This window comes from Salmo salar, chromosome 06 (assembly GCF_965601325.2).
Source record: "Salmo salar chromosome 06, fSalSal1, whole genome shotgun sequence".
NCBI classification, from domain to species: domain Eukaryota; kingdom Metazoa; phylum Chordata; class Actinopteri; order Salmoniformes; family Salmonidae; genus Salmo; species Salmo salar.
Genome location: NC_138296.1, coordinates 98,266,650 through 98,292,500, shown reverse-complemented (window position 1 = coordinate 98,292,500; position 25,851 = coordinate 98,266,650). Strand labels below are relative to the sequence as shown.

General features: G+C 39.5%; 1 protein-coding gene across 1 annotated transcript in view; it reads left to right on the top strand.

Moving 5' to 3' along the window:
• Window positions 1–25,851, top strand: part of LOC106591735 (T-box transcription factor TBX18) — a 37,769-nt gene that overhangs the window by 560 nt on the left and 11,358 nt on the right. The window contains exons 2-6 of the mRNA XM_045721249.2: window positions 6,888–7,026; window positions 7,643–7,744; window positions 8,713–8,884; window positions 10,681–10,848; window positions 20,421–20,485. Coding sequence (XP_045577205.2) covers window positions 6,888–7,026; window positions 7,643–7,744; window positions 8,713–8,884; window positions 10,681–10,848; window positions 20,421–20,485 — 646 coding nt within the window. The remainder of the gene's footprint in view (window positions 1–6,887; window positions 7,027–7,642; window positions 7,745–8,712; window positions 8,885–10,680; window positions 10,849–20,420; window positions 20,486–25,851) is intronic.

The window sequence follows — 25,851 nt, the reverse complement described above, 5'->3', positions numbered from 1 at the left end:
CTCCAAACCCTCGGCACACATCTGCAACACGTAGCCTAAACTCCCTCACACTATAGCCTATTTACTCAAGATAAAACAACTGTAGCTGCATGCAAATTGCAAACTGTAAACTGGCTACAATTATTCTAAGTGACTCTCACTCAGAATGAATAGAACTGCAGACCTATCGGGGCCAGAAACCTACTCCAATATATACTGTATATATATATAACCTACTCCAATATATACTGTATATATATATAACCTACTCCAATATATACTGTATATATATATAACCTACTCCAATATATACTGTATATATATAACCTACTCCAATATATACTGTATATATATATATATATATATATAACCTACTCCAATATATACTGTATATACTGTATATATATATATATATATATATATATATATATATATATATATATATATATATATATATATATATATATGCAGTACATTCGGAGAGTACGGCCTTGTTCTCAAATGGATTAAACAAACAAAATAAAAATAAAAATGTATCTCATCAATCTACACAAAATACCGCATAATGACAAAGCGAAAACAGGCTTTTAGAAAATTTTGCTAATTTATAAAACATTTTAAAACAAAAATACCTTATTTAGTATTCAGACCCTTTGATATGAAACTCAAAATTGAGCTCAGGTACATCCTGTTTCCATTGATCATCCTTGAGATGTTTCTACAACTTGATTGGAGTCCACCTGTGGTAAATTCAATTGATTGGACATGATTTGGAAAGGCACACACCTGTCTATATAAGGTCCCACAGTTGACAGTGCATGTCAGAGCAAAAACCAAGCCATGAGGTCGAATGAATTGTCCGTAGAGCTCCGAGACAGGATTGTGTCGAGGCACAGATCTGGGGAAGGGTACCAAAACATTTCTGCAGCATTGAAGGTCCCCAAGAACACAGTGGCCTCCATCATTATTAAATGGAAGAAGTTTGGAACCACCAAGACTCTTCCTAGAGCTGGCCGCCCGGCCAAACTGAGCAATCGGGGGAGAAGGGCATTGAACCCGATGGTCACACTGACAGAGCTCCAGAGTTTCTCTGTGGAGATGGGAGAATCTTCCAGAAGGACAACCATCTCTGCAGCACTCCACCAATCAGGCCTTTATGGTAGAGTGGGCAGACGGAAGCCAAAAGGTACCTAAAGACTCTCAGACCATGAAAAAAAAAAAAAAGATTCTCTGAACTGATGAAACCAAGATTGAACTGTTTGGCCTGAATGCCAAGCGTCACGTCTGGAGGAAACCTGGCACCATCCCTACGGTGAAGCATGGTGGTGGCAGCATCATGCTGTGGGGATGTTTTTCAGCAGCAGGGACTGAGAGACTAGTCAGGATCGAGGGAAAGATGAACAAAGCAAAGTAAAGAGAGATCCTTTATGAAAACCTGCTCCAGAGCGCTCAGGATCTCAGACAACACAGGATTGGCTTCGGGACAAGTCTCTGAATGTCCTTGAGTGGCCCAGCCAGACCCAGGACTTGAACCTGATCGAACATCTCTGGAGAGACCTGAAAATAGCTGTACAGCAACGCTCCCCATCCAACTTGACAGAGCTTGAGAGGATCTGCGGAGAAGAATGGGAGAAACTCCCCAAATACAGGTGTGCCAAGCTTGTAGTGTCATACCCAAGAAGACTTGATTCTGTAATCGCTACCTAAGATGCTTCAACAAAGTAAAGGGTCTGAATACTTATGTAAATGTGATATTTCAGTTTTGTATTTATAATCAATTTACAAACATTTCTTAAAACCTGTTTTTGCTTTGTCATTATGGGGTATTGTGTATAGATTGATGAGGGGGAAAAAAACGATTTCATCAATTTTAGAATAAAACTGTAACGTAACAAAATGTGGAACAATTCAAGGGGTCTGAACGGACTGTAGATTTATTATTAGTATGTCTTGTTGACCTGTATTTATGTATTGTTGGTTGTTGTTGAATGTGGTTGTTATATTGCTGTAACTGAATCCATAATCTCGCTGTCTGAATATCCCCAACAATAAACTCTGAGGTTTTCTGAACCTAATTCTTGACAATATTTAATTCATGCCGGCCTTAATTTAGATAAAGTATGTATTAATAAATAAAAGACGAATCTTCAACATCCAAGTGCACAGCTATGACAATACATAGGCGTAATGAAGTAAACACTTCAACAGGTCTAAAATTACAAAAATATAAATAAAAATATAGCAAAGGGTTTGGGTCTATTTAACCTATAGGTCGAGTTCAGAAACTCACAGCTTTTGAAACATTAGACTAAATAAATCACCTTTTAAATCTGTAAAATAATGATTCAAACATGAATTATGTGGTGATTAGAGTCACAGCTTTACTGTAGAGATGTGATTTAATATCCGGTTATCGGTCTGGATGTGATATAATATCCGGTTATCGGTCTGGATGTGATATAATATCCGGTTATCGGTCTGGATGTGATATAATATCCGAGTTATTGGTCTGGATGTGATATAATATCCAGTTATTGGTCTGGATGTGATATAATATCCGGTTATTGGTCTGGATGTGATATAATATCCGGTCTGGATGTGATATAATATCCGGTCTGGATGTGATATAATATCCGGTCTGGATGTGATTTAATATCCGGTCTGGATGTGATATAATATCCGGTCTGGATGTGATATAATATCCGGTTATCAGTCTGGATGTGATTTAATATCCGGTTATTGGTCTGGATGTGATTTAATATCCGGTTATCGGTCTGGATGTGATATAATATCCGGTTATTGGTCTGGATGTGATATAATATCCGGTCTGGATGTGATATAATATCCGGTCTGGATGTGATATAATATCCGGTCTGGATGTGATTTAATATCCGGTTATTGGTCTGGATGTGATATAATATCCGGTCTGGATGTGATTTAATATCCGGTCTGGATGTGATTTAATATCCGGTTATCGGTCTGGATGTGATATAATATCTGGTTATCGGTCTGGATGTGATATAATATCCGGTTATCGGTCTGGATGTGATTTAATATCCGGTCTGGATGTGATTTAATATCCGGTTATTGGTCTGGATGTGATATAATATCCGGTTATCGGTCTGGATGTGATATAATATCCGGTCTGGATGTGATTTAATATCCGGTCTGGATGTGATTTAATATCCGGTTATCGGTCTGGATGTGATATAATATCCGGTTATCGGTCTGGATGTGATTTAATATCCGGTCTGGATGTGATATAATATCCGGTCTGGATGTGATATAATATCCGGTTATCGGTCTGGATGTGATTTAATATCCGGTTATTGGTCTGGATGTGATTTAATATCCGGTTATCGGTCTGGATGTGATATAATATCCGGTTATTGGTCTGGATGTGATATAATATCCAGTTATCGGTCTGGATGTGATATAATATCCGGTCTGGATGTGATATAATATCCAGCTATTGGTCTGGATGTGATATAATATCCGGTCTGGATGTGATATAATATCCGGTCTGGATGTGATTTAATATCCGGTTATTGGTCTGGATGTGATATAATATCCGGTCTGGATGTGATTTAATATCCGGTCTGGATGTAATATAATATCCGGTCTGGATGTGATTTAATATCCGGTTATCGGTCTGGATGTGATATAATATCCGGTTATTGGTCTGGATGTGATTTAATATCCGGTTATTGGTCTGGATGTGATTTAATATCCGGTTATTGGTCTGGATGTGATTTAATATCCGGTTATCGGTCTGGATGTGATATAATATCTGGTTATCGGTCTGGATGTGATATAATATCCGGTCTGGATGTGATTTAATATCCGGTCTGGATGTGATTTAATATCCGGTTATCGGTCTGGATGTGATTTAATATCCGGTTATTGGTCTGGATGTGATTTAATATCCGGTTATCGGTCTGGATGTGATATAATATCCGGTTATCGGTCTGGATGTGATTTAATATCCGGTTATCGGTCTCGATGTGATTTAATATCCGGTTTGGATGTCATTTAATATCCGGTTATTGGTCTGGATGTGATATAATATCCGGTTATCGGTCTGGATGTGATATAATATCCGGTCTGGATGTGATATAATATCCAGTTATTGGTCTGGATGTGATATAATATCCAGTTATTGGTCTGGATGTGATATAATATCCGGTTATCGGTCTGGATGTGATTTAATATCCGGTTATTGGTCTGGATGTGATATAATATCCGGTTATTGGTCTGGATGTGATTTAATATCCGGTTATCGGTCTCGATGTGATTTAATATCCGGTTTGGATGTCATTTAATATCCGGTTATCGGTCTGGATGTGATATAATATCCGGTTATCGGTCTGGATGTGATATAATATCCGGTCTGGATGTGATATAATATCCAGTTATTGGTCTGGATGTGATATAATATCCGGTTATCGGTCTGGATGTGATTTAATATCCGGTTATTGGTCTGGATGTGATATAATATCCGGTTATTGGTCTGGATGTGATATAATATCTGGTTATCGGTCTGGATGTGATATAATATCCGGTCTGGATGTGATTTAATATCCGGTCTGGATGTGATATAATATCCGGTTATCGGTCTGGTAAATAGAAACAGCGGCGGCTCGTTACGATCATAAACAGTCGAATTAGCGAGCGACCATTCCGGCGGGAAAACGACCCCGAACGGAGCCGTTATATGAACGGCCTTTACACGTGCATTAAAAACACAACAAACACAACAAACTGTTCAATTGTAAAATAATTACAAAATATATATATAATCATCCTTGTTATATGTCTGAAAGAGGGTTTTTGCACCAAATATCGAGAGTTGTTTTTATTGGTGATAATTTGAGCATCACGGCGATACAGTAAAGCCAACATGGTCGTAATATAATAAACCCGACTGTAAGGCTAATAACGTGAAACTGAGTAGAGTTGTTTATTCCAGTCCTATAGAGTTGTTTATTCCAGTCCTATAGAGTTGTTTATTCCAGTCCTATAGAGTTGTTTATTCCTGTCCTATAGAGTTGTTTATTCCAGTCCTATAGAGTTGTTTATTCCAGTCCTATAGAGTTGTTTATTCCAGTCCTATAGAGTTGTTTATTCCAGTCCTATAGAGTTGTTTATTCCTGTTCTATAGAGTTGTTTATTCCTGTCCTATAGAGTTGTTTATTCCAGTCCTATAGAGTTGTTTATTCCTGTTCTATAGAGTTGTTTATTCCTGTCCTATAGAGTTGTTTATTCCTGTCCTATAGAGTTGTTTATTCCTGTCCTATAGAGTTGTTTATTCCTGTCCTATAGAGTTGTTTATTCCAGTCCTATAGAGTTGTTTATTCCTGTTCTATAGAGTTGTTTATTCCTGTTCTATAGAGTTGTTTATTCCAGTCCTATAGAGTTGTTTATTCCTGTCCTATAGAGTTGTTTATTCCTGTTCTATAGAGTTGTTTATTCCAGTCCTATAGAGTTGTTTATTCCTGTTCTATAGAGTTGTTTATTCCTGTCCTATAGAGTTGTTTATTCCTGTCCTATAGAGTTGTTTATTCCAGTCCTATAGAGTTGTTTATTCCTGTTCTATAGAGTTGTTTATTCCTGTCCTATAGAGTTGTTTATTCCTGTCCTATAGAGTTGTTTATTCCTGTCCTATAGAGTTGTTTATTCCAGTCCTATAGAGTTGTTTATTCCTGTCCTATAGAGTTGTTTATTCCTGTCCTATAGAGTTGTTTATTCCTGTCCTATAGAGTTGTTTATTCCTGTCCTATAGAGTTGTTTATTCCTGTCCTATAGAGTTGTTTATTCCAGTCCTATAGAGTTGTTTATTCCTGTCCTATAGAGTTGTTTATTCCTGTCCTATAGAGTTGTTTATTCCAGTCCTATAGAGTTGTTTATTCCAGTCCTATAGAGTTGTTTATTCCAGTCCTATAGAGTTGTTTATTCCAGTCCTATAGAGTTGTTTATTCCAGTCCTATAGAGTTGTTTATTCCAGTCCTATAGAGTTGTTTATTCCTGTCCTATAGAGTTGTTTATTCCTGTCCTATAGAGTTGTTTATTCCTGTTCTATAGAGTTGTTTATTCCTGTCCTATAGAGTTGTTTATTCCTGTCCTATAGAGTTGTTTATTCCAGTCCTATAGAGTTGTTTATTCCAGTCCTATAGAGTTGTTTATTCCAGTCCTATAGAGTTGTTTATTCCTGTTCTATAGAGTTGTTTATTCCTGTTCTATAGAGTTGTTTATTCCTGTTCTATAGAGTTGTTTATTCCTGTCCTATAGAGTTGTTTATTCCTGTCCTATAGAGTTGTTTATTCCAGTCCTATAGAGTTGTTTATTCCAGTCCTATAGAGTTGTTTATTCCAGTCCTATAGAGTTGTTTATTCCTGTTCTATAGAGTTGTTTATTCCTGTCCTATAGAGTTGTTTATTCCAGTCCTATAGAGTTGTTTATTCCAGTCCTATAGAGTTGTTTATTCCTGTCCTATAGAGTTGTTTATTCCAGTCCTATAGAGTTGTTTATTCCTGTCCTATAGAGTTGTTTATTCCAGTCCTATAGAGTTGTTTATTCCAGTCCTATAGAGTTGTTTATTCCTGTTCTATAGAGTTGTTTATTCCTGTCCTATTGTGGCCTGAACACCTATTACGTACCAGCCTGCTCTGGTCTGAGGAGCTGAACGGACACGGTCCGTTTGGTGATTAACTGTTTAGAGAGACATGATTATTATAACTGATGGGGCAATGACACACACACACACACACACACACACACACACACACACACACACACACACACACACACACACACACTAATTGTACCTTAGGCCTACAGTCACTAGACTATTAGTAGCGTATTGTACCAGTAGTACTATCACATTAAAACATAAAACTGTCTTTCCGTAGCGGAGAGTTGTGACGTGGTGTCGCCGCCGGTAACAGTAACGGTTCCCGGAGAGGAGATGCGCGTGGACTTGCAGAGCTCCGACCTGTGGAAACGGTTTCACGAGATCGGTACGGAGATGATCATCACGAAGGCCGGCAGGTGGGAGAAAACACAGTATTAACGTTATCACACACGTTACATCACGTTACGTTACGTTACGTTACGTACGAAACATCACATTGACAGATGAAATAACGAAAGAAGAAAAGAATCGAACAAATAACAAGTCTTCGTCTTGACGTTGAAAATATGTTTTAGATAAACGTTCTGCTATGATAGAAGTCGGTTTGGCCTGTAATTTTTTTATTCATCGGACTGATTAATTATAAGAAACTCAAAGTTTAGGAAAAGGAAATATCGTAAACATTATTTTGTAGCAGTGTTGTAAAAAAAAATATATATATATATATATATATGTGGATCTTCGACTAATAATAATAACAATGTTTTACACATTTTTTTAATTTTTATTATAATATTATTTAAAGTATAATTTAGAAACTCGTGTCGTAGACTATTGGTCATGTATGATTTTTATATTCTGACAGGTTCCGTCTCAGAGTCATGTATTAGGCTAATGAATATATTAATCCGTGAGAAATAATGTCAGCAGTTGTAAATATGACTAACTGATGCATACACATATGAGGCATTTATATAACTCTATTTCATGTCGGACATTGACTTCACTCACTTCTCTGTTTTCCTGGTGCAGGCGGATGTTCCCCGCTATGCGCGTGAAGATCTCCGGTCTGGACCCCCACCAGCAATACTACATCGCCATGGACATCATCCCCGTGGACAACAAAAGATACAGGTGAAGATTTATACAAAATAATTAACTAATCATTTATTATAGAATATATATCAATTCTATAGGCCTGCCGCGGCTACAGGCGGTTTCTGTTGTTTTGGTAGGAGATGAAATAAGGCTGTATAGAATAACAGTGGTACTGGTGGTTAAGAAAGGAGACATTTCCATAGTTCGCTGTAACACATGGACCAAAAAAAAGTGTATTGTATTATAGGTATAGTATATGGAGGTAACATGGTAGGCTATAGTTAATAATAGAGCAGAAACCCGCGAGGTTTAAGGGTTTTTTGGTAAAATCGTTTTCTTCGGAGGCCAGAGGCTGGAGCAGGACACATGGTGTTGGTCTGTTGATCAGTCAGAGATGCTTGTGTCCCCGTGCCGTTTGGCAAGATAAACTCCTTTTGCACAGCTAACCTCCTAACCTCCTAACCTCCTGGGACTGAAGGTCAAACAACAAATGTTACAAAAACAGGAACAAAAACCCCCCCAGTTTTCTCTCTCTCTGTGTCTCTCTCTCTCTCTCTCTGTCTCTCTCTCTCTCTCTCTCTCTGTCTCTCTCTCTCTCTCTCTCTGTCTCTCTCTCTCTCTCTGTCTCTCTCTCTCTCTCTCTCTCTGTCTCTCTCTCTCTCTCTCTGTCTCTCTCTCTCTGTCTCTCTCTCTCTCTCTGTCTCTCTCTCTCTCTCTCTCTCTGTCTCTCTCTCTCTCTCTCTGTCTCTCTCTCTCTGTGTCTCTCTCTCTCTCTCTCTCTCTCTCTCTCTCTCTCTCTCTGTCTCTCTCTCTCTCTCTCTCTCTCTGTCTCTCTCTCTCTCTCTCTCTCTGTCTCTCTCTCTCTCTCTCTGTCTCTCTCTCTCTGTCTCTCTCTCTCTCTCTCTCTCTCTCTCTCTCTCTCTCTCTCTCTCTCTCTGTCTCTCTCTCTCTCTCTCTGTCTCTCTCTCTCTGTCTCTCTGTCTCTCTGTTGTGCGCGTGCTCAGGTACGTGTATCACAGCTCCAAGTGGATGGTGGCGGGAAACGCGGATTCCCCAGTTCCACCGCGTGTGTACATCCACCCGGACTCGCTGGCTTCCGGTGAGACGTGGATGCGTCAGGTGATCAGCTTCGACAAACTCAAACTGACCAATAACGAGCTGGATGACCAGGGGCATGTAGGTTACCTAGACAACACTTCCTACTGTATATATTATAAATACTGAATCTCTTATGTCACCAACACTAAACATTATTATCTCTGTATTATTAGGCGTAATTCTATAGATTGGTGGATGGATATATTTAAATTGATTGATTGATTGATGAGCCTATATTATTTGTTATTCTACTGTGAAATACAGTGTTATTTAAACATGTAAAATAAAATAAAAGTAAAATAAAGTGTGTTTAAACCAGAGAAACTTGAGTGAGGGGATTTCAATGAAATAAGAAATTCTGCTTGAAATGTAATATTTTATCATATGTTTATTATTATCATGTTTACTGTATAATATATGTTGTGATTGATCAAAGGACAGAGGTCAGTGGTAATATTCTGAGTAAAGGGCTGCTGTTTATTATATTATTATATTATATTATTATATTATTATATTATATTATATTATTATATTATATTATTATATTATTATTTTATATTATTATATTATATTATTATATTATATTTTATTATATATATTATATTATTATATTATGTTATTTTTATTATATTATATTATTATATTATATTATTATATATTATTATATTATATTATTATATTATGTTATTATATTATATTATTATACAACCCAGGTATTATCAGAGGAAATAAATAGATCATATTTTCCCCAGAAGTTTCAACCTCCATTTATTATGATATGTATCGCATGTATTAATTTGAGGATGTCCATCCTCCATTTAGTATGATATGATGCAATTACAATTCGTACAATATGTTACGAATTGCAAATTTGTACAATATGTTGCGAATTTTCTAAATGTATAATATGTTATAAATTTCAATTTGTTGTGGGTAACAGTAGCTAAGTGGCTAACGCTAATGTTAGCTAGGTGGCTAACATTAACAAGGCTAGTGGTTAGGAGTTATGTTAAAGGGTTAAGGTTAGGGTTAGGGGTTAGCCAACATGCTAAGTAATTACAAAAGTAGCTAAAAGTAGCTAGTAAGTAGTTGCAATGTTGCTAATTAACTAAAATGCTTTCTTTGTCCTTTGGGTTGCTAGACGTTGGCTTTAAATGCCCACCCATCCACCCCGACCACCCACCCTACTTTCATTTTTGCCTTATTAAGTAACCTTCTGTTTTAACATATCATACTAATTTGAGTGTGCCGAATTTACATTTATTATGTTACGTCTAGTCTATGAGACCAGGCTGGAAGATTAGTTTAGTTTAATTTGAATGTTTTCAGAATCATTTTTAGATGTTATCAGACTTAAGCCCTCAGGCAGGACAAAATGTTTTTGGCCGTTCAAAGACGGTGTGTTCGTGTGCGTGTGTGTGTGTGTGTGTGTGTGTGTGTGTGTACATGCATGCCTGCACGAGTGTGTGTAAGTATGCGTTTGAGCTTTATGTGAGTACAGGTGTGTAATTGTGTGCGTCCGCCTGTGTAATTCTGCTGCAGTCTAATTGTACCCTAATCGGGCTGTGTGTGTGTGTGTATTTTTGTCTGTGTGTGCTGTGTGTGTGTGTGTGTGTGTGTGTGTGTGTGTGTGTGTGTGTGTGTGCTGTGTGCTGTGTGCGTGGTGTGGGTGTGCTGTGTGTTTGTGTGTGTTTGTGTGTGTGTGTGTGCTGTGTGTGTGTGTGTGTGTGCGTGTGCGTGTGCTGTGTGCTGCGTGCGTGTGCGTGTGGGCGTGTGCGTGTGTGTGTGCGTGTGCGTGTGCTGCGTGCGTGTGTGTGTGCGTGTGCGTGTGCTGTGTGCTGTGTGTGTGTGTGTGTGTGTGTGTGTGTGTTCAGATCGTCCTCCACTCCATGCATAAGTACCAGCCGCGAGTGCACGTGATTCAGAAGGAGCGCGGAGAGGATCTGTTTCCTGTTAGAGCCGTTCCCCAGGGAGACGGAACCAGAACTCTCAGCTTCCCAGAGACTGTCTTCACCACTGTCACCGCGTACCAGAACCAACAGGTAACGTTCCTATAACGTTTAAACAACATTCACATAACCGTATCGGGACCTACAGACGACCATACATACACTGGCCACTATGCCACGTCACTGGCTACTAGAACCAACAGCAAACCTTTACATGTAACTCATATAACATTCACACAACGTTTACACAACATCCACACAACCGAACCAGAACCAACAGGTAACATCCACACAACGTTTACACAACATCCACACAACATTCAAACAACATTCAGAAAATATAAACAAACCAACCATAAACAAACGTTTGCTCAGAATTCAGTAAAGGCAGGAGAGCTCTAACTGTAGAGAGTATTAGAGTTAAAGGGTAGGATAACACCAGTTCTGACTGTAGAGTATTAGCGTTAAAGGGTAGGATAACACCAGTTCTGACTGTAGAGTATTAGAGTTATTAAAGGGTAGGATAACACCAGTTCTGACTGTAGAGAGTATTAGCGTTAAAGGGTAGGATAACACCAGTTCTGACTGTAGAGAGTATTAGCGTTAAAGGGTAGGATAACACCAGTTCTGACTGTAGAGTATTAGCGTTATTAAAGGGTAGGATAACACCAGTTCTGACTGTAGAGAGTATTAGAGTTAAAGGGTAGGATAACACCAGTTCTGACTGTAGAGTATTAGAGTTATTAAAGGGTAGGATAATACCAGTTCTGACTGTAGAGTATTAGCGTTATTAAAGGGTAGGATAACACCAGTTCTGACTGTAGAGTATTAGCGTTATTAAAGGGTAGGATAACACCAGTTCTGACTGTAGAGTATTAGAGTTAAAGGGTAGGATAACACCAGTTCTGACTGTAGAGAGTATTAGAGTTAAAGGGTAGGATAACACCAGTTCTGACTGTAGAGAGTATTAGAGTTATTAAAGGGTAGGATAACACCAGTTCTGACTGTAGAGTATTAGAGTTAAAGGGTAGGATAACACCAGTTCTGACTGTAGAGTATTAGAGTTAAATGGTAGGATAACACCAGTTCTGACTGTACAGTATTAGCGTTATTAAAGGGTAGGATAACACCAGTTCTGACTGTAGAGAGTATTAGAGTTAAAGGGTAGGATAACACCAGTTCTGACTGTAGAGTATTAGAGTTATTAAAGGGTAGGATAACACCAGTTCTGACTGTAGAGTATTAGAGTTATTAAAGGGTAGGATAACACCAGTTCTGACTGTAGAGTATTAGAGTTAAAGGGTAGGATAACACCAGTTCTGACTGTAGAGTATTAGAGTTAAAGGGTAGGATAACACCAGTTCTGACTGTAGAGTATTAGAGTTAAAGGGTAGGATAACACCAGTTCTGACTGTAGAGTATTAGAGTTATTAAAGGGTAGGATAACACCAGTTCTGACTGTAGAGAGTATTAGCGTTAAAGGGTAGGATAACACCAGTTCTGACTGTAGAGAGTATTAGAGTTAAAGGGTAGGATAACACCAGTTCTGACTGTAGAGTATTAGCGTTATTAAAGGGTAGGATAACACCAGTTCTGACTGTAGAGTATTAGAGTTAAAGGGTAGGATAACACCAGTTCTGACTGTAGAGAGTATTAGAGTTAAAGGGTAGGATAATACCAGTTCTGACTGTAGAGTATTAGCGTTATTAAAGGGTAGGATAACACCAGTTCTGACTGTAGAGTATTAGCGTTATTAAAGGGTAGGATAACACCAGTTCTGACTGTAGAGAGTATTAGCGTTAAAGGGTAGGATAACACCAGTTCTGACTGTAGAGAGTATTAGCGTTATTAAAGGGTAGGATAACACCAGTTCTGACTGTAGAGAGTATTAGCGTTAAAAGGTAGGATAACACCAGTTCTGACTGTAGAGAGTATTAGAGTTAAAGGGTAGGATAACACCAGTTCTGACTGTAGAGTATTAGAGTTAAAGGGTAGGATAACACCAGTTCTGACTGTAGAGAGTATTAGAGTTAAAGGGTAGGATAACACAAGTTCTGACTGTAGAGAGTATTAGCGTTATTAAAGGGTAGGATAATACCAGTTCTGACTGTAGAGAGTATTAGCGTTATTAAAGGGTAGGATAACACCAGTTCTGACTGTAGAGAGTATTAGAGGTAAAGGGTAGGATAACACCAGTTCTGACTGTAGAGAGTATTAGAGTTAAAGGGTAGGATAACACCAGTTCTGACTGTAGAGAGTATTAGAGTTAAAGCGTAGGATAATACCAGTTCTGACTGTAGAGTATTAGCGTTATTAAAGGGTAGGATAACACCAGTTCTGACTGTAGAGTATTAGCGTTATTAAAGGGTAGGATAACACCAGTTCTGACTGTAGAGTATTAGCGTTAAAGGGTAGGATAACACCAGTTCTGACTGTAGAGTATTAGAGGTAAAGGGTAGGATAACACCAGTTCTGACTGTAGAGTATTAGCGTTATTAAAGGGTAGGATAACACCAGTTCTGACTGTAGAGTATTAGCGTTATTAAAGGGTAGGATAACACCAGTTCTGACTGTAGAGTATTAGAGTTAAAGGGTAGGATAACACCAGTTCTGACTGTAGAGTATTAGAGTTAAAGGGTAGGATAACACCAGTTCTGACTGTAGAGAGTATTAGAGTTAAAGGGTAGGATAACACCAGTTCTGACTGTAGAGTATTAGAGTTAAAGGGTAGGATAACACCAGTTCTGACTGTAGAGAGTATTAGCGTTATTAAAGGGTAGGATAATACCAGTTCTGACTGTAGAGTATTAGCGTTATTAAAGGGTAGGATAACACCAGTTCTGACTGTAGAGTATTAGCGTTATTAAAGGGTAGGATAACACCAGTTCTGACTGTAGAGTATTAGAGTTAAAGGGTAGGATAACACCAGTTCTGACTGTAGAGTATTAGCGTTATTAAAGGGTAGGATAACACCAGTTCTGACTGTAGAGAGTATTAGCGTTAAAGGGTAGGATAACACCAGTTCTGACTGTAGAGAGTATTAGCGTTATTAAAGGGTAGGATAACACCAGTTCTGACTGTAGAGAGTATTAGCGTTAAAGGGTAGGATAACACCAGTTCTGACTGTAGAGAGTATTAGAGTTAAAGGGTAGGATAACACCAGTTCTGACTGTAGAGTATTAGCGTTATTAAAGGGTAGGATAACACCAGTTCTGACTGTAGAGAGTATTAGAGGTAAAGGGTAGGATAACACCAGTTCTGACTGTAGAGAGTATTAGAGTTAAAGGGTAGGATAACACCAGTTCTGACTGTAGAGAGTATTAGAGTTAAAGCGTAGGATAATACCAGTTCTGACTGTAGAGTATTAGCGTTATTAAAGGGTAGGATAACACCAGTTCTGACTGTAGAGTATTAGCGTTATTAAAGGGTAGGATAACACCAGTTCTGACTGTAGAGTATTAGAGGTAAAGGGTAGGATAACACCAGTTCTGACTGTAGAGTATTAGCGCTATTAAAGGGTAGGATAACACCAGTTCTGACTGTAGAGTGTTAGCGTTATTAAAGGGTAGGATAACACCAGTTCTGACTGTAGAGTATTAGAGTTAAAGGGTAGGATAACACCAGTTCTGACTGTAGAGTATTAGAGTTAAAGGGTAGGATAACACCAGTTCTGACTGTAGAGAGTATTAGAGTTAAAGGGTAGGATAACACCAGTTCTGACTGTAGAGTATTAGAGTTAAAGGGTAGGATAACACCAGTTCTGACTGTAGAGAGTATTAGCGTTATTAAAGGGTAGGATAACACCAGTTCTGACTGTAGAGAGTATTAGAGTTAAAGGGTAGGATAACACCAGTTCTGACTGTAGAGTATTAGAGTTAAAGGGTAGGATAACACCAGTTCTGACTGTAGAGTATTAGAGTTAAAGGGTAGGATAACACCAGTTCTGACTGTAGAGTATTAGAGTTATTAAAGGGTAGGATAACACCAGTTCTGACTGTAGAGTATTAGAGTTAAAGGGTAGGATAACACCAGTTCTGACTGTACAGTATTAGCGTTATTAAAGGGTAGGATAACACCAGTTCTGACTGTAGAGAGTATTAGAGTTAAAGGGTAGGATAACACCAGTTCTGACTGTAGAGTATTAGCGTTATTAAAGGGTAGGATAACACCAGTTCTGACTGTAGAGTATTAGAGTTATTAAAGGGTAGGATAACACCAGTTCTGACTGTAGAGAGTATTAGAGGTAAAGGGTAGGATAACACCAGTTCTGACTGTAGAGAGTATTAGCGTTAAAGGGTAGGATAACACCAGTTCTGACTGTAGAGAGTATTAGCGTTAAAGGGTAGGATAACACCAGTTCTGACTGTAGAGAGTATTAGCGTTATTAAAGGGTAGGTTAATAACACCAGTTCTGACTGTAGAGAGTATTAGCGTTAAAGGGTAGGATAACACCAGTTCTGACTGTAGAGAGTATTAGAGTTAAAGGGTAGGATAACACCAGTTCTGACTGTAGAGTATTAGAGTTAAAGGGTAGGATAACACCAGTTCTGACTGAAGAGAGTATTAGAGTTAAAGGGTAGGATAACACCAGTTCTGACTGTAGAGTATTAGCGTTAAAGGGTAGGATAACACCAGTTCTGACTGTAGAGTATTAGAGTTAAAGGGTAGGATAACACCAGTTCTGACTGTAGAGAGTATTAGAGTTAAAGGGTAGGATAACACCAGTTCTGACTGTAGAGTATTAGAGTTAAAGGGTAGGATAACACCAGTTCTGACTGTAGAGAGTATTAGCGTTATTAAAGGGTAGGATAACACCAGTTCTGACTGTAGAGAGTATTAGAGTTAAAGGGTAGGATAACACCAGTTCTGACTGTAGAGTATTAGAGTTATTAAAGGGTAGGATAACACCAGTTCTGACTGTAGAGTATTAGAGTTAAAGGGTAGGATAACACCAGTTCTGACTGTAGAGAGTATTAGCGTTATTAAAGGGTAGGATAACACCAGTTCTGACTGTAGAGAGTATTAGAGTTAAAGGGTAGGATAACACCGGTTCTGACTGTAGAGTATTAGAGTTAAAGGGTAGGATAACACCAGTTCTGACTGTAGAGAGTATTAGAGTTAAAGGGTAGGATAACACCAGTTCTGACTGTAGAGAGTATTAGAGTTAAAGGGTAGGATAACACCAGTTCTGACTGTAGAGAGTATTAGAGTTAAAGGGTAGGATAACACCAGTTCTGACTGTAGAGAGTATTAGAGTTAAAGGGTAGGATAACACCAGTTCTGACTGTAGAGAGTATTAGCGTTATTAAAGGGTAGGATAACACCAGTTCTGACTGTAGAGTATTAGCGTTAAAGGGTAGGATAACACCAGTTCTGACTGTAGAGAGTATTAGAGTTAAAGGGTAGGATAACACCAGTTCTGACTGTAGAGAGTATTAGAGTTAAAGGGTAGGATAACACCAGTTCTGACTGTAGAGAGTATTAGCGTTATTAAAGGGTAGGATAACACCAGTTCTGACTGTAGAGAGTATTAGAGTTAAAGGGTAGGATAACACCAGTTCTGACTGTAGAGAGTATTAGCGTTATTAAAGGGTAGGATAACACCAGTTCTGACTGTAGAGAGTATTAGAGTTAAAGGGTAGGATAACACCAGTTCTGACTGTAGAGAGTATTAGAGTTAAAGGGTAGGATAACACCAGTTCTGACTGTAGAGTATTAGAGTTAAAGGGTAGGATAATTCCAGTTCTGACTGTAGAGAGTATTAGCGTTAAAGGGTAGGATAACACCAGTTCTGACTGTAGAGTATTAGAGTTAAAGGGTAGGATAACACCAGTTCTGACTGTAGAGTATTAGCTTTATTAAAGGGTAGGATAACACCAGTTCTGACTGTAGAGAGTATTAGAGTTAAAGGGTAGGATAACACCAGTTCTAACTGTAGAGTATTAGCGTTATTAAAGGGTAGGATAACACCAGTTCTGACTGTAGAGTATTAGCGTTAAAGGGTAGGATAGCACCAGTTCTGACTGTAGAGTATTAGAGTTAAAGGGTAGGATAACACCAGTTCTGACTGTAGAGTATTAGAGTTAAAGGGTAGGATAACACCAGTTCTGACTGTAGAGAGTATTAGCGTTATTAAAGGGTAGGATAACACCAGTTCTGACTGTAGAGAGTATTAGAGTTAAAGGGTAGGATAACACCAGTTCTGACTGTAGAGAGTATTAGCGTTATTAAAGGGTAGGATAATAACATAGTTTTGTTTTTTGGGTTATTACATATTTATTCACTTATTTCCAGATAACTTGTAAACTACCCACAATGCACTATTTCTCAACCTCATATGGAGGATCTACTCTGTGCTACCGAGTCCGTATGCTAGCTCAAGCTGGCTAACGTTAGCCACTAGCCGTGATACCATGTAACTACACTTCAGATCAAAGGTTGGCCGTGGTGAGCTACACAACCACCAATCACAGGAAATGGTGCCTTCTTCCCGTGGGCTCATGGTGCCATCTTCCCGTTGACTCATGGTGCCTTCTTCCCGTGGACTCATGGTGCCTCCTTCCTGTGGGCTCATGGTGCCTTCTTCCTGTGGGCTCATGGTGCCTCCTTCCTGTGGGCTCATGGTGCCTTCTTCCTGTGGGCTCATGGTGCCTCCTTCCTGTGGACTCATGGTGCCTTCTTCCTGTGGGCTCATGGTGCCTCCTTCCTGTGGACTCATGGTGCCTTCTTCCTGTGGGCTCATGGTGCCTCCTTCCTGTGGACTCATGGACTCATGGTGCCTTCTTCCTGTGGGCTCATGGTGCCTTCTTCCCGTGGACTCATGGTGCCTTCTTCCTGTGGGCTCATGGTGCCTTCTTCCTGTGGGCTCATGGTGCCTCCTTCCCGTGGACTCATGGTGCCTTCTTCCTGTGGGCTCATGGTGCCTTCTTCCTGTGGGCTCATGGTGCCTCCTTCCTGTGGACTCATGGTGCCTCCTTCCCGTGGACTCATGGTGCCTTCTTCCTGTGGACTCATGGTGCCTCCTTCCTGTGGACTCATGGTGCCTTCTTCCTGTGGGCTCATGGTGCCTCCTTCCCGTGGACTCATGGTGCCTTCTTCCTGTGGACTCATGGTGCCTTCTTCCCGCTGGCTCATACGTACCTGCTCTAATTTTGTAGATAGAGCCTTCTGGTCTCTACTGGTCTCTACTGGTCTCTACTGGTCTCTACTGTTTTCTACTGGTCTCTACTGGTCTCTACTGGTCTCTCTGTTCTTTACTGGTCTCTACTGGTCTCTACTGGTCTCTACTGTTTTCTACTGGTCTCTACTGGTCTCTACTGTTTTCTACTGGTCTCTACTGGTCTCTACTGGTCTCTACTGATCTCTAACATCATCTATATAATAACACCATCATCATCATCTATATAATAACACCATCATCATCATTATATAATAACACCATCATCATCATTATATATATCATCTATATAATAACACCATCATCATCATCTATATAATAACACCAACATCATCATCTATATAATAACACCATCATCACCTATATAATAACACCATCATCACCTATATAATAACACCATCATCATCACCTATATAATAACACCATCATCATCATTATATATATCATCTATATAATAACACCATCATCATCATTATATATATCATCTATATAATAACACCATCATCATCATCTATATATAGATGATGATGATGGTGTTATTATATAGATGATGATGATGGTGTTATTATATAGATGATATATATAATGATGATGATGGTGTTATTATATAGATGATGATGATGGTGTTATTATATAGATGATGATGATGGTGTTATTATATAGATGATGATGATGGTGTTATTATATAGATGATGATGATGGTGTTATTATATAGATGATATATATAATGATGATGATGGTGTTATTATATAGATGATGATGATGGTGTTATTATATAGATGATGATGATGGTGTTATTATATAGATGATGATGATGGTGTTATTATATAGATGATGATGATGGTGTTATTATATAGATGATGATGGTGTTATTATATAATGATGATGATGGTGTTATTATATAGATGATGATGATGGTGTTATTATATAGATGATATATATAATGATGATGATGGTGTTATTATATAGATGATATATATAATGATGATGATGGTGTTATTATATAGATGATATATATAATGATGATGATGGTGTTATTATATAGATGATATATATATAATGTAAAGATCAATTCCTATTCTAACCTTTATGGAAATGAACTTCTATTCATAAAAACCTGATGTTTGAGGAAATATTCCGGTATGTTGTTATGATTATTGTGTTGTGTTATGGTTGTGTTGTGGTTGTGTTGTGGTTGTGTTATGGTTATTGTGTTGTGGTTGTGTTATGGTTGTGTTGTGGTTGTGTTATGGTTGTGTTATGGTTGTGTTATGGTTGTGTTGTGGTTGTGTTATGATTATTGTGTTGTGGTTGTGTTATGGTTGTGTTATGATTATTGTGTTATGGTTGTGTTATGGTTGTGTTGTGGTTGTGTTATGATTATTGTGTTGTGGTTGTGTTATGGTTATGTTATGGTTGTGTTATGGTTGTGTTGTGGTTATGTTATGGTTGTGTTATGGTTATTGTGTTGTGGTTGTGTTATGGTTGTGTTGTGGTTGTGTTATGGTTGTGTTATGGTTGTGTTATGGTTGTGTTGTGGTTATGTTATGGTTGTGTTATGGTTATTGTGTTGTGGTTGTGTTATGGTTGTGTTGTGGTTGTGTTATGGTTGTGTTATGGTTGTGTTATGGTTGTGTTGTGGTTGTGTTATGATTATGTGTTGTGGTTGTGTTATGGTTGTGTTATGATTATTGTGTTATGGTTGTGTTATGGTTGTGTTGTGGTTGTGTTATGATTATTGTGTTGTGGTTGTGTTATGGTTGTGTTATGGTTGTGTTATGGTTGTGTTATGGTTGTGTTATGGTTGTGTTGTGGTTGTGTTATGATTATTGTGTTGTGGTTGTGTTATGGTTGTATTGTGGTTGTGTTTGTTGTGTTTGGATGGTTATGGTTGTGTTGTGGTTGTGTTATGGTTGTGTTGTGGTTGTGTTATGGTTGTGTTATGGTTGTGTTATGGTTGTGTTATGGTTGTGTTGTGGTTGTGTTATGATTATTGTGTTATGGTTATGTTATGGTTGTGTTATGATTATTGTGTTATGGTTGTGTTGTGGTTGTGTTGTGGTTGTGTTATGGTTGTGTTATGGTTGTGTTATGATTATGTTATGGTTGTGTTGTGGTTGTGTTGTGGTTGTGTTATGGTTGTGTTATGGTTGTGTTATGGTTGTGTTATGGTTGTGTTATGGTTGTGTTATGGTTGTGTTATGATTATTGCTTTGATGTTTTAGATGTTATGGTTATTGTGTTGTTGTCTTGTTGTGTTTAGATGTTATGGTTATTGTGTTGTGTTATGGTTGTGTTGTGGTTGTGTTATGGTTGTGTTATAGTTGTGTTATGGTTGTGTTGTGGTTGTATTATGGTTGTGTTGTGGTTGTATTATGGTTGTGTTATAGTTGTGTTATGGTTGTGTTGTGGTTGTATTATGGTTGTGTTGTGGTTGTATTATGGTTGTGTTATGGTTGTGTTATGGTTATTGCTGTGTTGTGTACAGATCACCAAGCTGAAGATTGACAGGAACCCATTTGCCAAAGGCTTCAGAGACTCCGGAAGAAACCGGTGAGTTGCACTGGGCTGTGTGTGTGTGTGTGTGTGTGTGTGTGTGTGTGTGTGTGTGTGTGTGTGTGTGTGTGTGTGTGTGTGTGTGTGTGTGTGTGTGTGTGTGTGTGTGTGTGTGTGTGTGTGTGTGTGTGTGTGTGTGTGTGTGTGCCCTCAAGCCACTACTCTACAAAACAATTACATTTTACATTTTAGTCATTTAGCAGACGCTCTTATCCAGAGCGACTTACAGTAGGGAATGCATACATTTCACACAATATCTATGTATACCTGTGTATATTATCTCTGCCTGCTTGTGTCTCTTCACAGTCCCCACTTTTCTATAAGGTGTATTTTTCCATAAGGTGTATGTATATGACAGTGTGTGTGCATTAATAATATATTCAGTATATGTACAGCACCAGTCAAAAGTTTGGACACAGCTACTCATTAAAGGGTTTTTCTTTATTTTTACTATTTTCTACATTGTAGAATAGTAGTGAAGATATTAAAACTGAAATAACACACATGGAATCATGTAGTAACCCCAAAAAAGTGATAAACAAATCAAAATATATTTTAGATTCCTCAAAGTAGCCACCCTTTGCCTTGATGACAGCTCTGCACACTCTTGGCATTCTCTCAACCAGCTTCACCTGGAATGCTTTTCCAACAGTCTTGAAGGAGTTCCCACATATGCTGAGCACTTATTAGCTGCTTTTCCAAACCATCTCAATTGGGTTGAGGTCGGGTGATTTTGGAGACCAGGTCATCTGAATCAGCACTCCATCACTCTCCTTCTTGGTCAAATAGCTCTTACACAGCCTGGAGGTGTGTTGGGTCATCGTCCTGTTGAAAAACAAATGATAGTCCCACGAAGCGCAAACCAGATGGGATGGCATATCGCAGCAGAATGCTGTGGTAGTTAACCTGTTAGGGCTAGGGGGCAGTATTGACACGGCCGGATAAAAAACGCACCCGATTTAATCTGGTTACTACTCCTGCCCAGTAACTAGAATATGCATATAATTATTGGCTTTGGATAGAAAACACCCTAAAGTTTCTAAAACTGTTTGAATGGTGTCTGTGAGTATAACAGAACTCATATGGCAGGCAAAAACCTGAGAAGATTCTGAACAGGAAGTGGCCTCTCTGACAAGTTGTTGTTCATCTTGGCTCTTTTTATTGAAGACTGAGGATCTTTGCTCTAACGTGACACTTCCTACGGCTCCCATAGGCTCTCAGAGCCCGAGAAAAAGCTGAATGATATCGAGAATCAATTTTTATGCCATTTTTCTCATAAAAAAGCGATAATATTCCGACCGGGAATCTGCGTTTAGGTAAACAGACGAAAGAAAATAAAGCATTCGGTCGACTCGGGCACACGCCTAAGCCCATAATACTCTGATCGGCCACTTGCCAAAAGCGATAATGTGTTTCAGCCAGAGGCTGCTTCGATATCGTTCAGCTTTTTCCCGGGCTCTGAGAGCCTATGGGAGCCGTAGGAAGTGTCACGTTAGAGCAAAGATCCTAAATCTTCAATAAAAAGAGCCAAGATGAACAACAACTTGTCAGAGAGGCCACTTCCTGTTCAGAATCTTCTCAGGTTTTTGCCTGCCATATGAGTTCTGTTATACTCACAGACACCATTCAAACAGTTTTAGAAACTTTAAGGTGTTTTCTATCCAAAGCCAATAATTATATGCATATTCTAGTTACTGGGCAGGAGTAGTAACCAGATTAAATCGGGTACGTTTTTTATCCGGCCGTGTCAATACTGCCCCCTAGCCCTAACAGGTTAAGGGTTCTCATGTGAGGTCATCTCTTTAAGGATTCTCATGTGAGGTCATCTCTTTAAGGATTCTCATGTGAGTTCATGTGCTAAACAGTGAGTAGTATAGTACAGATTATGCCTAGTTTCTAGTTTCCTAGTTTCTTCACATTTTGTTACATTACAGACTTATTCAAAAATGTATTCCCCCAAAATATCCTGGTCAATCTATGTACAATACACCATAATGACTTAGCAAAAACTGTTTTTTAGAAATTATTGCAAATGTATAAAAAAAAAATTAAACTGAAATATCACATTTACATAAGTATTCAGACCCTTTACTCAGTACTTTGTTGAAGCACCTTTGGCAGTGATTACAGCCTCAAGTCTTCTTGGGTATGACGCTACAAGCTTGGCACACCCGTATTTGGGAAGTTTCTCCCATTCTTCTCTGCAGATCCTCTCAAGCTCTGTCAGGTTGGATGGGGAGAGTCGCTGCACAGATATTTTCAGGTCTCTCCAGAGATGTTCAATCAGGTTCAAGTCCGGGCTCTGGCTGGGCCACTCAATGACCTTCAGAGAGTTGTCCTGAAGCCACTCCTGCATTGTCCTGGCTGTGTGCTTAGGGTCGTTTTCCTGTCGGAAGATGAACCTTCACCCCAGTTTGAGGTCCTGAGCACTCTAGAGCAGGTTTTCATCAAGGATCTCTCTGTACTTTTTCTCCGTTCATCTTTCCCTCGATCCTGACTAGTCTCCCAGTCCCTGCTGCTGAAAAACATCCCCACAGCATGATGCTGCCACCACCATACTTCACAGTAGGGATGGTGCCAGGTTTTCTCCTGACGTGACGCTTGGCATTCAGGCCAAAGAGTTCAATCTTGGATTCATCAGGCCAGAGAATCTTGTTTCTCATGGTCTGAGGGTCTTTAAGTGCCTTTTGGCAAACTCCAAGCGGATTGTCATGTGCCTTTAAAAAAACATATATTTCACCTTTATTTAATTAACCAGGTAGGCTAGTTGAGAATAAGTTCTCATTTACAACTGTGACCTGGCCAAGATAAAGCAAAGCAGTGCGACAAAAACAACAACACAGAGTTACACATAAACAAACGTACAATCAATAACACAATAGAAAAATCTTGTGTGCAAATGTGGAAGATTAGGGAGGTAAGGCAATAAATAGACAATAGAGGCAAAATAATTAAATGTTTTACTGAGGAGTGGCTTCCGTCTGACCACTCTACCATAAAGGCCTGATTGGTGGAGTGCTGCAGAGATGGTTGTCCTTCTGGAAAGTTCTCCCATCTCCACAGAGGAACTCTGGAAGTCTGTCAGAGTAACCAGCGGGTTCTTGGTCACCTCCCTGACCAAGGCCCTTCTCCCCCGATTGTTCAGTTTGGCCGGGCAGCCAGCTCTCTAGGAAGATTCTTGGTGGTTCCAAACATCTTCCATTTAAGAATGATGGAGGCCACTGTGTTCTTGGGGACCTTCAATGCTGCAGAAATGTTTTGGTACCCTTCCCCAGATCTGTGCCTCGACACAATCCTGTCTCGGAGCTTTACAGACAATTCCTTCGACCTCAAGGCTTGGTTTTTGCTCTAACATGCACTGTCAACTGTGTGACCTTATATAGACAGGTGTGTGCCTTTCCAAATCATGTCCAATTAATTGAATTTACCACAGGTGGACTCCAATCAAGTTGTAGAAACATCTCAAGGATGATCAATGGAAACAGGATTCACCTGAGCTCAATTTCACATCTCATAGCAAAGGGTCTGAATTTGTATGTTGATAAGGTATTTATGTTTTTTTATATAGAATACAATTTCTAAAAACCTGTTTTCGCTTTGTCATTATGGGGTATTGTGGTGTAGATTGAATTTTAAGAAAAGACTGTAACGTAACAAAATATGGGAAAAGTCAAGGGTCCGAATACTTTCCGAATGCACTGTCTATGCAGCTTAAGTAGCAGACACTTTCGTCAGTCCACACGTTTTGGTATGTGACCCCAGTGGGAATCGAACCCATAACTCTGGTGTTGCTAGTTCCATTATCTTATGAACTGAGCCACGTACAGGACCATTAGAAGTACAATAAAATACTGGAAAATCGCCATCCAAATGAGTGTACCATTCCTCCTTCAGGTCAAAAAGCTTTTTACCCCAGGTACATGAACAAATTAGGATATTTACCGCGATTTCGATGAGAACCTATGGCCAAATGCTCAAGCCCCTGCTCGATGCAAACTAGAGCCTGCTAAACATTATGTTTCTGTCATTTCTTTTATTCTGATTCCATTGTGGAGAAATCTCTTCAATTATCACAGATAAAAATGATAGGAATTTGATGTTCGGTTAATTTTACTGGGTATTGTAATTGTATTGTCTAATGTTACAACAGTGAATTGTACTGTATATTATTATATTTTTGGCATAACTGGTTGTTAAAATGACTAAATTGAGAAGATATCATTCTGTTGTGTTTTGGTAAACCTACAGTATATGTTGAATCAATGGTAAAAAAAAAATGTCTACAAACAAAATTAATGCAGATTTCTTTTCAAAAATCCCCAATTTCGTTTTATCCAATTGGTAGTTACAGTCTTGTCTCATCGCTGTTACTGGGGTAGCAGGGTGAGGTATAGTGGGGGGGTAGCAGGGTGAGGTATAGTGTTGGGGTAGTAGACTGAGGTACGGTGGGGGGTAGCAGAGTGAGGTATAGCAGGGTGAGGTATAGTGGGGGGTAGCAGGGTGAGGTATAGTGGGGGGGTAGCAGGGTGAGGTATAGTGTTGGGGTAGTAGAGTGAGGTACGGTGAGGTATAGCAGGGTGAGGTATAGCAGGGTGAGGTATAGTGGGGGGTAGCAGGGTGAGGTATAGTGGGGGGGTAGCAGGGTGAGGTATAGTGGGGGGGTAGCAGGGTGAGGTACGGTGAGGTATAGCAGGGTGAGGTATAGCAGGGTGAGGTATAGTGGGGGGTAGCAGGGTGAGGTATAGTGTTGGGGTAGTAGAGTGAGGTACGGTGAGGTATAGCAGGGTGAGGTATAGCAGGGTGAGGTATAGTGGGGGGTAGCAGGGTGAGGTATAGTGGGGGGGTAGCAGGGTGAGGTATAGTGGGGGGGTAGCAGGGTGAGGTATGGTGTTGGGGTAGTAGAGTGAGGTACGGTGGGGGGTAGCAGAGTGAGGTATGGTGGGGTAGCAGGGTGAGGTATAGTGGGGGGGTAGCAGGGTGAGGTATAGTGGGGGGGTAGCAGGGTGAGGTATAGTGGGGGGTAGTAGGTTGAGGTATAGCAGGGTGAGGTATAGTGGGGGGTAGCAGGGTGAGGTATAGCAGGTTGAGGTATTGCAGGGTGAGGTATAGCAGGGTGAGGTATAGTGGGGGGTAGCAGGGTGAGGTATAGTGTTGGGGTAGTAGAGTGAGGTACGGTGGGGGGTAGCAGAGTGAGGTATGGTGGGGTAGCAGGGTGAGGTATAGTGGGGGGGTAGCAGGGTGAGGTATAGTGGGGGGTAGTAGGTTGAGGTATGGTGAGGTATAGCAGGGTGAGGTATAGTGGGGGGTAGCAGGGTGAGTTATAGCAGGGTGAGGTATAGCAGGGTGAGGTATAGCAGGGTGAG